Here is a 17,551-nt window from a genome sequence, read left to right as displayed (position 1 = left end):
CTAAGTGTTAAACTATCAACAACACGGAACTAATGGTTTTTTAGTAAATTAAGGTTAGATGCGAACGTCATTTCGACATCCAATTGTTTTGTTTTGGTTACTATTTCGTCGGTTGAAGAACTTATACTTAAGGTGTCAAAAATTTCCCATCAAAATTAAAATATAAAGGATTTGCTTTGAAACCTTGTTACTAGATTCGAATCCAATCTCATAAATCCAAAAAATGATTCTGGATTGGTTGTATTTTTTTAGTTATTTATCTTAATTACAGATAGTTGTCACAAATATTTTTGTTTGCCAAAAAAGAAAAAATATAAAGATAAACTTTATTAAAAATACCATATTAATCTAAATAAAATGTCATTAATCAAATAAAGTCTTTGCGCAGTTGATTGACGGTGTTTAAATCAAATTCCATTTTAGCCCAACTTTTCAGATACAAGAATATATTTTAAGCCCTTTACAAAATTATTTTTTATTTCCAGCCCCATATCACACTTTCAAATAAAAATTTAGAATTGGTTGACCATTTGTGTGACCTTTGACCTTTTTGTGACCTAAGACCACTTATATGACCTTAAAACTGTATTTCATAAACTTAAAATTCTATAAAACTATTGCCTTAAGCACACAAAGTTCTAAATGATCAATACATTTCAGAGTTTCTTTTTATTGCTTTGAAAATAGATAAAAAAATATACATTTCTGCGTAAATTTAAAATAATTTTTTCTAGACTGCTTAAAAGATGCCCATGCATCTGAAAAGTTGGGTCAAAATTTAATTTGCTGATTTTCATCAATTAAGACCACCCTTACTACTAAGGTTACTAAACTATTTTTAGAATAACCCCCATTAGACAATTTTGAAAGGTTAGATAGGTCGGGAAATTTTTATTACATGAAATCTTAATCTTGCATAAGAGTTAAAACTGGATTCAGGACCGATTTTTTTTCGGTTCCATCTTAAAATATTTTTTTTAGATCGATTTGGACCAATATTTTGGTATATAATATCAATATAATGCTATATGATGTTCACAATTTTATAAAAGATACGACGTTATCAAAAATTCATTTACAGAGTCAGTTGTGACCAAATGTTAAATGAGACAGATCCAGACGGGGTTTTTTTCTTTGAGGACAAATAGACAACGAATTTTTGTATGAAATCGGTACAGACCCAACTTTTTTAAAAACCATCCTAGACTTTTCCTTTTTTTTTTTTAAATAAAGAACTATATTTTGGTGTACTTAAATTCGGTCGACAGGCTTATCACTAGCTTAAACCATGGATCGGCCCTGTATTTTGTACATAATTACATGAATGTTATAAATATGACATCAGGACTTTCATGTTATCAAACTATATTTTATCTTCGTGGAACCTAGGGTCTAAATACATCAGTCTTTTCCAATTCTATTGATATTGCTAAGATTTAATTTATTAATTAACAATAGAATTTCAACAAAATAAAAGCTATAAATATGTATGTGACTGAGGTCTCTCTCTTAAACATTTATGTAGCTGCCCTTACCAACAATGATGGTTCCCGGGCGGCGACAGAAGGCCTGGTACCCGGTACGGGTGGAGTCACCTATCATGGGATCCTACTGATGGCTGACAGTGGCTTTTAGTACTCCAGTGTTTGGAGGTTGGACACTACAAGTCTTTCCTTCGATATGCACAAAAAAGGTGTAGTCAAGAGTATTGACATCAGGGCTATAGGGAGGCCAAAAGTGTTCAAAAGAATTCAAAAGAACTCTCAAGACTCATTCAAAAAAGTCTTGCAAGTTTCTTTTATTGCTAGTGTCAAAAGTGGCCTCTCCACCCTCACAAGGCTTTTCCACCAACTTTTTGATGGTTCTCTGGACAGTATGGTGTGAACCACCTCTATTTTTCAAATGTATTTACATCAAATCTGTTAATTTAAAGCATAAAAAAATAGGGAATTAAACCTTCCTTTAGTAAACATCTCTTTTATAACACGGTTAGTTAACTGAGTAAAAATTAAAGCGTATCTAATTGCTTGAAAAACAGTTGAACGATGATAATAATAACGTCTTTTAAATGTTGTGTGGTTATTTTAAAAACTACATAGTTTAATTGATTTGTGGTATCTAACTTAAAAGGGACGGAATTTTTTTTTCTTTACTTTCTGTTAGTGAATATCCCTTTTATAACGCGGATAGTTGGTTCAAAAAAACCAAAAATAAAATAAATTTAGTTACATGATAAACACATATGAACAATTATAATAATAACATCATTTAAATGTTTATTATTTTTCATTTATTTTACACTCAGGAATATCAATTAAAGTGCTAAAAATACATCTAATCACACAAGACATTGAGAAAAATAATATATCCTTATTTTCAAATAGTCTTAAAAATATGAGTTTGGGCTTCAACCAGATATAATTTGTTATTTTGATAGTAAGAGCATTACATTTATATTTTTGGTTAACAAATTTATTAAATGCAATTTCGGGAATCAAATTGGTATGTCTCAGTTTTAATGAGGTTGTATCAATTAAATTAAATAATTGCTTCAATATTCCAACTGTGTAACAAACGTTGTACGCCTTAGTTCTCACATTTAAAAAAAAGAAGAATAAACAAAATCAAAACAAAGACTTTGAAGCAAAACTGTTCGTTAAATCCACTCAATCTCGATTGAAAATTGCAATATATGCGAATAAATCCCTAACAATGCATTATCAAGATCAATAAAGAATTGTATTTCATCAAATTTAATGTTTCAGAAGAATATCATAAAAGCACTTGCAATAAAATGTAGATTCAAAAGAGTAAGAGGGTTTATATATTGGGACTAGTATTCACCTGACCGTTCCACGGACACATGCGGGGGAAGGACGCATTTGGACACAAAATGGTAGTGGTGTATTGCCCATGTTTTAAATAATTTAAAAATTCAAATAAATAATGTTAAATAAGATTTATGTTTCTCTGTTTAAATTGAATGTAAAAGTACTAATTCATTCCAGAACAATAACTAAAAAGTCTTCTTTTTAAACTTGGATTTTTTATTTTCTTAAAACCGAGAAAATAAGCAAACCCCAAGTTTAAAAATTTCTGTGATGTCCTCCAAAGTTTGATAAAAACAGTTTAAGCTCGTCAAAATTACTCTTGAACAGGTATAGTGTACGGCAATACTCCCACAGTTGCACCTGCTTTAAAGATGACTGAACAAATTTACACTCACACGTGAACTACTTTAAAAGTGAAAATGCTAAAATACAAATTCTTAAAATTTGATAAATCAAATAGTCAGTATCAGTAAACAATCAACAGATTTTCAACATTAGAATCCTCTCAATACGTTGATAAAAAAAAATTATCATTAATAAATTTTTTGATTTTTCCTTTTTTTAAATTAATGATAAAAAATTTATTTTATTAAAATATGTTATAATAAACTTTGTAAATATTATGTAAATTAAACACTGTTCAATCCAATCTTACAAAACTAACTTACTCCTAATTTTCTTTGTCATAAATTTAGACCAAAGTGAAGATTATTTAATAGATGCTCAAATTACATCGTCTCTTGTACTTTTTTGTACAAATGGAAGTATCTGGCATCACCAAATAAAATTATTTTACATCCAAATGAATTAGTTTCTTGCTTAATAACTTGTAGTATTCGATCCAATGCTACAATAGAATGCTTAAAGTCCAATAAGGAAAAAATCATTTAGAAATTTCTTGTATTTTGTCAGAAATTAATTAAATGTTGACAAATAAAATAATGATTTATTTCCCTTTTTCAGATCGTCATTAGTGAAATGAATCGACTCGGCATGATCATTGACTTATCGCATAGTTCGCGTCAAACTGCCATGGATACAATAGCTGCATCTGAAGCTCCAGTCATATTTTCGCACTCTTCAGCCTACTTTTTATGTAATAGCACGCGCAACGTCCCGGATGATATTTTAAAGGCCGTGGTAAGTTTAGTTCTTTGAAAATATATTATTCATTTCTGTAGCATTTAGGAATTTAATTATTAATGCTTTATACGTACTAGCATAATCCTTTTCTTTTTTTAAATCTAAAATGAAAACTAATTTTTGCAAATGTAAAAAAGTTTCATTATTTTTTTATAAAAAATACCTTCAGTAGGATTTTTAGTTTACCATCTTATTTTTCTATAATTAGTTTGGAAAAAGGTGTCATTCTTTTAATAGATTTTTATAAAATATATTTTAATTAGAAAAAAATCTTTTATTTTTGTATAAATTCTTTTACTTTGTTCATTAACGACTGATATTCTTATTGCTATGCTGCATGTAACTTGAAAAAACTCAAAGGTGTACACGTTTAGATTAGTGGTGTGTCGGCTCAGTTGTTCTCAAATTAAGTCAATGATTTTCGACTCAACTTACATGATAATTCGATTATTAAATACCTTATATTTCATAGAATCGCTTTGATTTATACCACAAAACCTGACCCAATGTTTTTAAATTTGTGGCACTGCCGTCCCCAAACTATTTTCTGATCAGTCACAAATTCGGATAATAATCATCGAATCTATGAGGGTCCAACTAAAAATACAGGGCTGGGATTTTAAATCTGGAAAATTTATGTAACTATTTATTTCCCAAAATTTAATCGGCAATTCGAAAATTCTACAACGATTTGATTTCATTATTTTAGAGAGGTGAGGCCAAGTTACTCACTAATAATAGGCAGAACATGATTTGTGGCCAAATTATTCTGAGAGTTGAACAATACTAATATACAGCCAAGTTAATATTCGTTGTGAAATTTAACTTCCTTTTCTAAAAAGGCAATAACATAAGTATATAAAATTAAAAAAGAAATATATTTTTGTTTCATAAAAATAGTAGACATTTAAAGTTTTGTTTTGCTTCATTTTAAAAATGATATTAGATAAGTGACGAAAAATTCTTCATCCTTCAAACGCTGAATAAATTGAGCTTTGGTATTTTAATACTCATTGTTATTTTTTACTATTTTTATTCCTTTTTACATAACTCTTTTTCATAGAGAGATAGTTTAGAAGGATAGTTATGTGGGGAAAAAAATGTAAAATTTAATTAAAAAAATATATATTTCTTAGGGTGTTGAATGATCAGTTGATTAAATAATTAGTAATTGACGAAGAAACGGTTTTTTAACCCCATTTGAACAAACTGCAATAGTTTAAAACTTATGCATGACATCAAATTTTATGGAATCAATTTTAGTTATCTAGCATTACTATTCTGGAGTTTCTTGTTTATTAAGAATTTTGCAAATTTAAATTATAAAAATGATGTGATTAAATATTTTTTGTATAATGGAAACTGAATCAAATAACTGATTTTCATAAATCAATAAAAAACTCAGATCTAAATGCAAATAATTTAACTTAATACAATATTAGGTCTGCTCTTTTTTGACAACATATATCTTCAACGTCAAGCGCACGTGTTTCACCTTTTTAAACACATCATAGAAATTATTCTTTTTTTCCAAGAAAATTTAGAATCTTTTCTCTAGAATGACAGCCTGATTGCAACGCACTAAAAAAATCAATATATGTTGCCCTAACCTGTATAACCATGATAGATTTTTTACTTATTTAATTGGGAAGGTGCGACTCGAAAATGTTGGACAATCTCAAGTGTTGCAAAAAGATTAATAACCCATGATCTCCATTTAATAAAAAAGAGAAATAGTCAATCAGTGAACAGTTTTTTTAAATAAAAAGGCGTAGAGTTGAGTAGATTTCTCAAGAAAGTATAATCATAAGTACATACATACCTACTTATTTATTAATGTATGCATGTTTATAAGAAAAAAATATTATCTAAAGCAAAGAATACAAAAAGCATAAATATATAAACAGGGAATGAAAAATGACTTCATCATCTTCAATTTTTCTGGAAAGGTACTAAAATGTAAATGGATGCGTACTAGGGTTTCCCATATCCCGGTAAATTGTTATTGAATGGTGTCCCGGTAAATATATTTAAAAAAAAAAGCTGTATTCTTATTTTGTATCTTTTAAAAAAATACATATTTAATTATTATCATGTGATTTTTTTAAAATTCAGTTGAAACATCTAATATTTGATGAGCGAAATTGTGGGTTAGTTTATGATATAATAAGAACATGGTGAATTTTGGGGCATAATTATGAGTGTCCAGAGTTAGACAGCAAAACGTAGACTCGAGAATTTGCTTTTAAGATACTTGAATTTAATAATTTTTTTAAATCTGGGGTCCTTGTGTATAAATACAATCCCAACCCGCTCTTCACAGCCCTTCTGATATTCTTAGAAGCCACGGATAAGTCGTTGGCGAGACCATTCATAATTTTCATAATCCTCGCTACCTCAACTGCAGCATCTAAGAGATCTGATATGTACTGCCTTTTGGCTTTTTCTTCACTAATGATGACAAGATGACGAAATTTTTATTTTAGTTTCATTATGGGCAATGTATGGTTGAACCAGAATGTTAAAAGTAATAATGAAACCTTCTTATATTATTGAAAAAATCAATACAAATTAACAGTCCATGTTTTGTTATCTGCCAATGAAGGAAAGATTGATACAAATTTAATTTGTACCTTTTTCAGAGACTTAATCAAATAATTACTAGAAGTATTTCAGATCTGTGAGATTGGTTAAATATAAAATTTCCCCATTAACGATGGGTCATGGTTTCGAAACTTTTAGTGAAATAATTAAGTAGAGGATTTTACGGGTAAACTCCCGGGAAAACGATATCCTGGGAGATACACACAAATACATATATACTTCCTTTTACATTAAGATAAAGTAGATGAATAAAATAAATTGTGTGAAGTGCAAGGAGAGAGAGGGAAATAAATTGAGAAACAGCTGCAATATCTGTATGAACACCTTCACAATCCTATTTGAACAGTACCTACTTCATTTTGTATCTTTTTGAATATATTGTAGTAATGCTTTGAGTACCTATATAACTTTTTATATATATAAGTCAAACTGTTACTTCATTCATTGTTATTAAAAAATATATATATGAATAAACATTATAATTTATAATTAAATCCCTAAACTAAAAAGATATGATAACTATAACATGGTAAACAAATAATGCACATTATTTAATGCATTTTCTCTAAAATATTGATAATATATAGCCATAGGTATAGAGCAAACATTAAAATAATTCTAAAAATTCATATTAAAAATATTAACAATAAAAAAAATGGAAAAACAAAAGCTAAACTTTCAATTGCAATATTAAAAAAAGCACAACTATTGAACTTTTGAGGAACTGAACTTTTTAAACTCTCTATGAATGTGTATCAGGCGACAAAAATACTTTCAATTGTTATTCGAACTTGAAGGATAATAACGAATAAACTCCCCACATATTTCCACGATAGACTATCCAGATCAGGGATTTTGATGGTGCATGCTGAATACCTTCCTGCGGTCCCTATAAAAATAGCTCTCAGTTCTTCCTTTCTGACTGGTTTGCCTTCAGTTAACATCCCAGCTATTCTACTTTTAACGCTGGAGAGGGCAAACTCCAAGGCACGTGTCTTTGTTGGAGCATTAGCAACATTTGATGTGACCCCGAATAATAGCAGAGGAGTTACGAAATTATCCCGTAGTCCAGATATGTGAAGGGAAATAAATTCCTTCATGATGCAAACGGTAGTCAGAAAAAGCATATATTGTTTTATCAAATAATTCCAACCATATTTGGAAGGAGCAAAAAAGAATAAACATATGGAGATATGAAATTGCAAAGTAAAACTATTTCCATCATTAATTTTCGCAATTAAGCTCTTAATTCTCTTTTTACATGAATCTCAATGAAAGGGAATTTTACGTCTGTGTAAATAGTTGTTCAAGTTGAAACAATAAAAAAAATAAAACACATTTCTTGTGACCCTTACTATCTTGATGTTGATAAAGCAAAAATTTATTTCTTATATCCTTCAAATATAGTGAATAAAGTTACTATTGCTCTTGTTGAAGCTAAATCGTTATAGAATAATGAATCATAAAAACGAATTAAAAAATAAATCCAAGAAGTGACTAAAGTTAATGAATATCTTAAAAAAGAAACTGGAGAACAGGTAGCTATTTTGGTTGGAAGCCAGCAAATAAAAAGTAACTGAGGCCTTTTGTTACAAGCAAAAATAATAATAATGATAATGAAATCCTTATTCTCCTTAAAATTTGGTGTCATGGCTTTAATATTAAATCAATTATAGAAAACACCCATACATTCTCTAACTAAATATAAGCCCCACTCTGTATATTGTGAGAACGTAAACAGTAATTACTCCGATGTTGATTATTAATTGTACTTCAAGTCCAATAAGAAATTTTATCCTAATTTTCAGTGTTATTCTCCGCCATTTATGAACAAGAAAATGGACTATTCTGTCAAATAAGAAAAAAAACAGATGTTGAAAGAAAATCATTCTCAGATATTTATTTTTCTCTCAAAATCTTATCTTACTCCTCTAATTGTGAACAGCTGTTGGTGTGTTCACTGTACAATATACCTTGTACCCTTTGAACCCATAAATAAATGACGTCTCAGAACCAAAAAAAAAATCATCTAATTCCTCATTTATGGAGGTGTGCAGGTCATTCAATATTTTAGCCTTAAGATTTGTGCAGATACAACTTTTAGTAGTGCCGTGTCAGTTTTAATCTAGGACGGAGGACCACAATCCAGTCCAGTCCTGTTTGTCATTCCTTAAATTCTTAAATCGATTCATCGTAATGTCATCATTTTTATATATTAGAATAATTCAGTAAGACTGTTTGTATTTTATTTTATAGTAAAAAGGTATTCTTTTTGGCAAGAAATGTACAATGACGCTTAATTCATATTTATTATCTCTTCTTTGGCTTATTACACTCTCGATATTTTTAAGAAAAATTCAAACATTACCTTACGAATCGGTCCCAAGGATGGACTGTCCTAACGACTGTGATCTTATTACTTGCCTGGATCAAAAAAATGATACAGATACAACACTACATTTCAAACGGTTCATGCATGAAAATCATTTTTGACTAAAGGTCTGCTCTTATCCTCAACCAGCCAATATTTTGGGTATATTTGTGTAGCCTGTCGGAAAAGGAATTGTAAAATTCTAGTATACCAATTAAAAAGTACCTTGCACCAGACGTCTAAATAATATTGACTTAAAAAAACATTATCTTCTTTTGATAATTTCAAAATGACCTTTTTTAATAAAAAGATTCCACGAAGAAAAGCCTTATTTGTGGGATTTTATATGCTCTGTATTTTAAGAGCAAAAAGTTATAAAGCACAATATTGTATAAATGTTTAATCGCATAATGTTCAAAATAATTTTTGAATAAATGTTATTTACAAAATATACTGTAGTATAAAGAATAAGGATAATAATAATTTGTGGTTGGTTTGTACCTTAATTCCAAAACAGACACTTAGTTTTATAAGAAATAAATATGTTAGAGAGCGATTTGTTGCTTCATTAATATATTTTTTTTTCACAAATTATGAAAACATATTTTTGAACAAAAATATAAAAAAATAGATTTTTTTTTCTTAAATATTTTAATTCATATATAAGTACAACCCAATATTTAAAAGATATATTTGAGCCAATTATAGGCTTTGTATGCAAATTTGTGGGATTATTTAAGATACCCAATAATTTTAGGTATAGTTTTAACATTTAGTGGATTGAACCCTCCGTTAGTGAACTAGGACAATTTACACCCTGCAATTTATAACAATGCTTCATATTCGTTTGAATCAACATTTTATCCCCAATACTGTTTAGTTTGCTTCTAAAACCTTAAATCTGATTAATTACCATTCTTTTTATCTTGATAATTTCTTGTTTAGTATTTATTCATATATTTAGCAATTTTTAATTAGGGTTTAGTAAATTTAAAAAAAAAATTTGCTTATAAGTTGTTCCTTTTTTTTCCTTTTGATATTTTCGTAATTTTCTTCAATTTAATATTTTTACTGTAAGTATACAATTAAAACCACAAACTCATATTGCTAAGATTATTTCATAATAAGGATATATTTTATATCGATCCCTTATAATTATACAAGTATTTGTAGCATCTTAATTGATAATTACGAGTTCAAAGTTGATGGAATTGCTTAAAAAATGATACAAAATTTTAATACCATAATTTTTATAGTATTACAACTGTATATCATCTAATTAAAAACGTTTTATTTTTGGAGTTTTATTTTCACTTAGTCACTAACTACGTTATAAAAATGATGTTGACAAACGGACGACAAGAGACTGATATATGTTACGGTATGAACTTTTCAGTAAGGTTTATCAATATACATATGATTCTTTTATTGTGACAATCACTTTTGGAAAATTTAAATACGTCCATGAAGACCCATGCAAGATCTTTCGGGGTTTCAATCCATACTGTCCAGATAAACATAAAAAATGGGTAAGAAGAGTCTTGTTTGAGTGGAGAGCCTACTTTTGACACTATCAATGAAAAACCCCATCTTCTCCGTTGGAAGAATCTTTTGAGTTCTTTTGAACTATTTTTTTGAAACTTTTGCCTCCCCTCCCTATAGGCCTGATGCCAACACTCTCGAATACACCTTCTGGGTACATGTCGAAAAAAGGCTGCAGTGTCCGTTATACAATCACCGAGGCCCTCAAAGCCACTGTCAGCCAGCAATGGAACGCCATGACATAGGACTACATCCGAAGGGTGTGTCAGATCTTCTGGCCACCGCCTGAAAGCCATCATTATCGCTAAAGACGACTACATTTATGATTAAGATTCTTCAGACACACACCTATTTATAGTATTCATTTTTTTGAAATTATTTTATTAATTCATAAATTATATCGTATTGATGTTTAAAATTCAAAGTTTTCAGATATTAATGAACCACACGGTAGAAATTTATAATAATTCGAAGAAGATTGCAAATGTCGGAATAAATCTTTTTGACTTGGTTTTTTTTGTTGACAGGCCACTCTTCTAAAAAATCATATTTTTTTCTACACAATTTTTATCATTGACAGACAATATTGTCTTCTACACTATGAGGAAAAAGTTTAATAGTCGTAAATATTACAAGTTTGTATATGGCATATGTAGTCATGAAAACTATTATTGTTGGATAAAACCCTACACATGAAGAAAATACAACCTTATATTTTTAACTAATACACAAAATATATATGTTTATATAAACATACGCATGTATTTTTTTTCGAGGTAATGTGTTTGGGAAGGATCTCTTCCTATTATCAAATAGGCTTAGTAGGAAATTTCAGCCTATTTATTATAAAGATAAAAAAGTAGAAAGATATTAACACATAGTGAAAGTTAAGGTGGACATATAAATATCTCTATCTACATGTCTTTTTCAAAATTCTAGAATCTTGTTTTTCTGGGAAACTCCCACATTTATTTATTTAATAATTAATAAGCTTCATTTAATTATTATCATTTGTGATGTCGAAATAATTCATAAAAATGGAGGTAAATATGTAAATAAAAATGAAGAAAAAATAAAAAAAAATTGTAAAATAAAAAGCAGAAAAAGCCAAAAAAGCAAATAAATCCAGTAAAAAACGTTTATTATGGTTTTAAATATTTCTATCACATTATAATATTTTATTCCAGCAAGCCCTTATTTCACTTACTAATCATCTGTTCCCTTTGGGAGTCTTCCATTAGCCTGTTTCTCTTATTTGTGAGAAGGTAACTAAAATAATAAAACATATTTCCCAGTCCACGGATGTCATGGGGTATATTTTAAGCTGGCCATGATGATGGTATTCTCCTTCATGGCGGATACATTCTCACAAGAGAGCACTAAATCAATATTATGGATATTTTGAAATGGTGATTTCTTGTTTGAGAATCTCCTCCAGCTTGTGTGTAAACTTTGGGATGGTCAAACTCTTGCAGACCTTCTTAATAATGGACAAAATGCAATTTTGCTTTGATGCTCTCCTTTAGGAACTTGAAATTTGGCATTGTTTTGGCGAAGTCTTGTCCAAGAGAGGCAAATTGATTGTGAAACCCTTAATATCTTTGACGGTAAGATGGATAGGGTAAACAGGGGTGGGTAACCAAAAAAGACAGAGCTTTCTCGTTTTGGAGAGAGTGTGTTATCATGGCTATTACTATGGCACAATTGGACTAATGGACATTTTATAGCTAAAAATGCAAAAAACGCTAACAAAAGCCAAAAATGCAAATAAATCTTATTTAGACAATTTGGACATCACTAATTTTATTATATCAATGGAAGAATATGTATTTCATCTTTTGCCGATTTCTTATGTTTGCTCATGGACAGAAAAAGGAAAGGTCATTTTTGTAAGGGTAGAAGACAAAGTTGCCTCTCTTGAGATATAAAGGATTTTTACATTTAAATGAATGTGACCCTCCCTAGTGTTCTGTCAGTTATTATTTTGAAGTAAAGACTGTAGTCCCGTCCGGTACAGTCCTGTATATCAGTCCTAAAAACTAGTAAAGTTCAGTCCTTCATGACATCAATCCACTATATTTCTTCCTTTTTTTTATTCCATCCTAGTTCTGAATGTCTGAAAGACGTACAGTTCTGAGGAACGGTATAAAATTGGACTGGACTGAATAAATAAGGACTGACACAACAATACCCGAACCCTCTTTCTGTCCGGAAATGTTTTTGTATTATACAAAGAAAATACTTGGAATATAATTTTTTTTTTTTCTCATAAATAAAAAAGCTTGACCTATTTAAGAAAGTGACTCTTGTGATATATGTAATATATTCTTTAAGTTAAATTCATTGCTTTGCTCTCCCTAGTATTTTGTAAGAAATTTTATTTTAGTGCTTTTGAGATGCCTAAGCCCATTTTATCTCATTTTTTTGGTTTCCATTAAATAAAAATCTTAGACAAAATAATTTATTTATTGTATTTTTTATGGGAAGGTTTTTTCGTTACTGGGAAATCTATACATGATTCTAACTATAAAAGTTATAATTACCCAAAATGGTTGATTTCTTAACATTTATTTTCCTTCATTTCTATATAAATAAGTAATTAAATGTCTATTTTTTTGGTGTTGAAAGGTGGTAAAAAGAATTGATAATTACTTAATATATACATTTTATAAATAGAAATGATGTTTGTATAATTATTGTAAAAGTTGCTTTATTAGTTACAATATGTTGTTAAAATGTCTAAGACATCTATTATTATGTCACGACCAATTTCTTTTATCAACTCACTTACTTAATAGTGGAGTACTTCAGAACGTAATTTTGTTCAATTCAGTTTCCATTAAAATGAAATAAAATCAATAAATGTTTATATATCTTCCCATCAAATAATCGATATTTCATACATTTATAATATATAAGTTACAACTTTTATAGAATCTGAATTGGTACACACTATACACTCAAACCTGGTCTTACAATCACCTGATTTAAGCGTATCATAGCTCTAAACAGCAATATACAGTTCCCACGTAGGAAATTCATTTTATTAAAAACTGTATTAAGCGTATCCTTGCAATCCCGGTATGCGGTAACACAAAATATCACATAAATAGGTGTATAAAATAAGTCCTAGAATGTGGGTGCTACTTTTTCGTTAGTATAACCTTTACGGATTTTTTTATTTCCTAAACCTGTTATCTATAGTAATTAATTTTTGAGAAAGAACCATTTAATTATGAAGTATTTACTAGTGCGTGTGATTATGAAAGAGAGAGACTAACAATGAAGATATTTTCATATTATAAGTGTAAATCCTTGTCGGACTTGGAGTAGAATTGAAGATACATGTCTTCGTTATTTAAGAATTAGGATTACTATTTTTTCCTTCCACTCAAAGCTGCTTAATGACAGCTAATCTACTCTGCTCTAAAATAATATTCAAAAATTAAGTTTAATAATTTTATTTTTGGTTTCTTTAGATTCCAAAAATACCAACAGTTTATATTGACTAATTATTACTGATATGTTTTTAACACAAGTGCCAAATCGTCCTTTTGTCATTAGGAGTAGAATTGAGGATCGACGTCTTATGTTAGCAATAGGAAATTTATAATCATCTGCTTGCAGCTTATTCTAAGCTGCTCTCCGCCAAAACTTTCTTAAAATTGTCAGGATATTTTTTGCTATTTCTCATTCAAAGGACAATTTTATAAAGCACTGAACCACTGAATTATAAATTGCTTCTAATTGTCACTTTTTTAAACTGTCCTAGACAGTTGAGTACAAGACAAAGAAGAAGTAACTGCCTATAGACTTGTGGCTACCGATGAAAATTGTGTGTTTTTTGGGCAAGTTGATAAAAAAACCTTATAAAATTCAATATTTTGGAGGAGAGTAGGTTAGCTCTTTCATTAGATCACTTACAATCACGTGTAAAAAAGGGATGAGAAGGGGGGAGGAATATTGGATTTTGGCAATAATTACTTCGATGTCGATTCTCAAATCTACTCAAAGGCCAGCAATGACTTAGAATTATAAATCTGCAGTAAATCGTCAAGGTTACACCCCTTCTCTTATGTCATTTATTTATTCTTAATATTTCGCATTCCAAAAAAAAAGAACCAACTAAAAAAACAATCGAATTACATCACACCCTATATTGATGAGTTAATATATAAAATATGAGTGTATGCACATACATGAACGTTTTCCCCACATTTATCTCTTTCCTTCCCCTCTCTCTATCTGAGAAGGAATGTCATCCCATTAGTGTCTGGACGTAAATTTTATCCCTTATTGTTTTATTTTTTATACTATTTCAACTTTTGAATGGTTCCAAAACATCAAACCTGGTTGAAGAGGTCACCTGCACTAAGTGGTCACTTCCTCAGCTTCCCTTATCTGGCCACTATATAAAGGTTTTATAGTATACAAAAAACTAACAAACTTTCAAATAACTCTACCAATGAAATGAATTATATGTACGTAGATCATACTCATAAAATCTCATATTCAATTATGTTCTTTTTTTAATAATCAGTGGTCAACAAAATGAGGATATATGAATGATTCAAAAACTTTAAAATGTCTTCTGTATGTCTCATAATGCCCAAATATTTAACCCCAATAATGCGTTCTGTCAATATCGACATCTTGGAAACATTATTTAAGTAAGCACATTATACTAAACTGACATGAATACAAAGAAAACGCTGTCCTGTACTGATAATTCCATTGTGACAGCCTTATGAACAGTTTACTGTAGATTAGGGGCGATCGTAATGAAGGTGTTTGATCAACTTTTTCGAATTTTGAAATGAGAGCATCGGGAAAAGTTGTGTAGAATTTGTATAAAAGTATGAATGGGGTGTAGAGGCTTCTCATACAGCTCGATTAAAAAATAATAAAAGTTTTCTCCATTTTTTTTTTCAAAATAAAACACTTACAATTTCAGAATTTGGAATTTTAAAGTGAGTCATTTTGAGTTTCCACCTGGTGTGTATATATAGATAAGGCTGGTGCCTAAAAAATTCATCAAATTTTGCGAATAACGCATCTATTTCTTTTCTTTTCATTATTGTATAGATTAAAATGTGTCGTTTCAGTGGGTTAGATTAACTTTTTAGAATTTCGAAAATTGATTATCTTGAATTAATATTGTCAACTGTTCTTTTCAAAAATAGTCGTTCTCTTGTTCACATCTCACTGTTATTTTTTTTTTTTTGTAAAATAAAAAATTCTATTCAATCAGTTGTCTAATTAAAATTCTTATGCAGATTAAATATGTAATAAGTTTTGATGATTAATAGTTTATTAAAAATTAAAATATAGTTGTTTTGTTTTTGATGTATGAAAATATAAATAACACGATACTGTATAGAGAAAAACAAAATTTAATTTATGCAAGCATTTTTTATTTCCAATAAGATTTTAAATTGAAACATTTTATGATAATAGGTTCAAAATACCAGTCAAGTTCCTCCAGGAATTAAAATACTGTAAATTACTAGTAATATTGGGAAAAATATTTATAAATCAACAAAATATTTACAAACAAATGTTCAGCTAAAGTACGAAACCTTGAAAGTACGTTTACCCTCCATCAATTTAGCATTCTATTGTATTAAAATTTTTTGTATGACCCTACATCATTGATTTCCGAACCACTCTAATATACATTTATAAATGTTTAATTTTTTAATAATAAATAAATTGCGTTGGAAAGCCTTTCCTGTAGTCTGATAAAAATAAAGAAAGAACAGATAAAGGTTTGATGTTAAAAGAAAAAGGTTCTAAAAGTCCTAAAACAGTAAGTCCAGTTATATATATACAATATATGAACAAATTATGATAATAAAATATATGCTCTACTTGTGGAAAAAGCTCCATTGTGTTGCTTATGCGTAAGCCGATCCCCATTTATTTAATGGAAATATTTTTGGAGCACTTAACGTATAAAATATTCTTGGCTCTGTTCGTTGGTATGTTGTTTTTATTTCATTTTTTTAGAATAATTGCTGCATGATAAGGCGTTTTATGCTACTGCTATCACATATTTTATAAATTAATAACCCCTAATAAACAAATTGTTGCACTTGGTTTCAGATAATGTGTTCTGCATTGTTTTTACCTCGATAAACATGCAAACTTTGTAACTAAAAATTTATTTACAAATGGTCGATAGAAAGCAACTCTTTATCTACTAAGGCTTATAACTTACAAAGTGGATAAGGAAATAGCATAATTTATTTGATTTTTTGAAAGCTTCATTTAATGAAATTTAATTACAAATAATTAAATCCACCTTCTATAGATAAATTTGTTCGATGGCGCAAGAACCCCAAGGCCCACAAGACAAAAAAATGCAAGATGTCTTGGCCATAAAATGTCCTCACTTTTGGAGCCTGAAATTTTGTTCTGCATAAAGCTGAATCTGAGCCAATACTATTACTGTCTCTGGAGGAGGGTCGAACATTAGGCATGTTCCGATTATCATTTGTCTGTGGAGGCTCTGAAGAAGGCCATTACCCGTATAATAGCAAAGGTGGATTCAAACAAGCCCACCCTGGCCTGCCAAGGCAGTGTGGTCGAGGTTATCAAGAAATGTGGATCTCATAATATCCTAAATAATAGAATATCATTAAAGCTTTCAAATAATACTAAATTGATGGTTCAAACCCATCTATTTCATTTGTTATGAGCCTCTAAATAGTTTCCCGGTTTACCTGAACCACCCTGTATATACTATCAATAAACTTTGATAGATTAATATAAATTATATAAAGCAAAAATTCTCATTTTACTTGCAAATATTAATTGTTAGTGCTATAATTTAGATATGTATGTTCAAAATTTAATGAAAACTTATAATTTTTTTATTGTAATATTTTGTATAGAATTTATTAAATTATCAAATATAAGGTCATTTTTGGTCAAAGGAATTATCTTTGTTACAGAAAACGATACTTACAGCATTTAAATATTCTTTTAATCTGGAAAGATGTACCTACAATTTATTTTTTATCATTTTTTCTGTGATTTCAATCTTCCAGGGCGGAAA

At 29.1% G+C, this 17,551-nt stretch overlaps 1 protein-coding gene across 2 annotated transcripts in view; it reads left to right on the top strand.

Moving 5' to 3' along the window:
* LOC121115226 (uncharacterized) overlaps positions 1–17,551 on the top strand; it is a 439,152-nt gene that overhangs the window by 353,778 nt on the left and 67,823 nt on the right. For both annotated transcript variants that reach the window (XM_040709425.2, XM_071887446.1), the window contains exon 9: positions 3,795–3,971. In XM_040709425.2, the coding sequence (XP_040565359.2) occupies positions 3,795–3,971 (177 nt within the window). The remainder of the gene's footprint in view (positions 1–3,794; positions 3,972–17,551) is intronic.

The sequence above is a fragment of the Lepeophtheirus salmonis genome, chromosome 3 (genome assembly GCF_016086655.4).
Source record: "Lepeophtheirus salmonis chromosome 3, UVic_Lsal_1.4, whole genome shotgun sequence".
In the NCBI taxonomy this organism is placed as follows: Eukaryota; Metazoa; Arthropoda; class Copepoda; order Siphonostomatoida; family Caligidae; genus Lepeophtheirus; species Lepeophtheirus salmonis.
The sequence above is the reverse complement of the archived record's forward strand: the minus strand, read 5'-3'. Positions and strand labels throughout refer to the sequence as shown.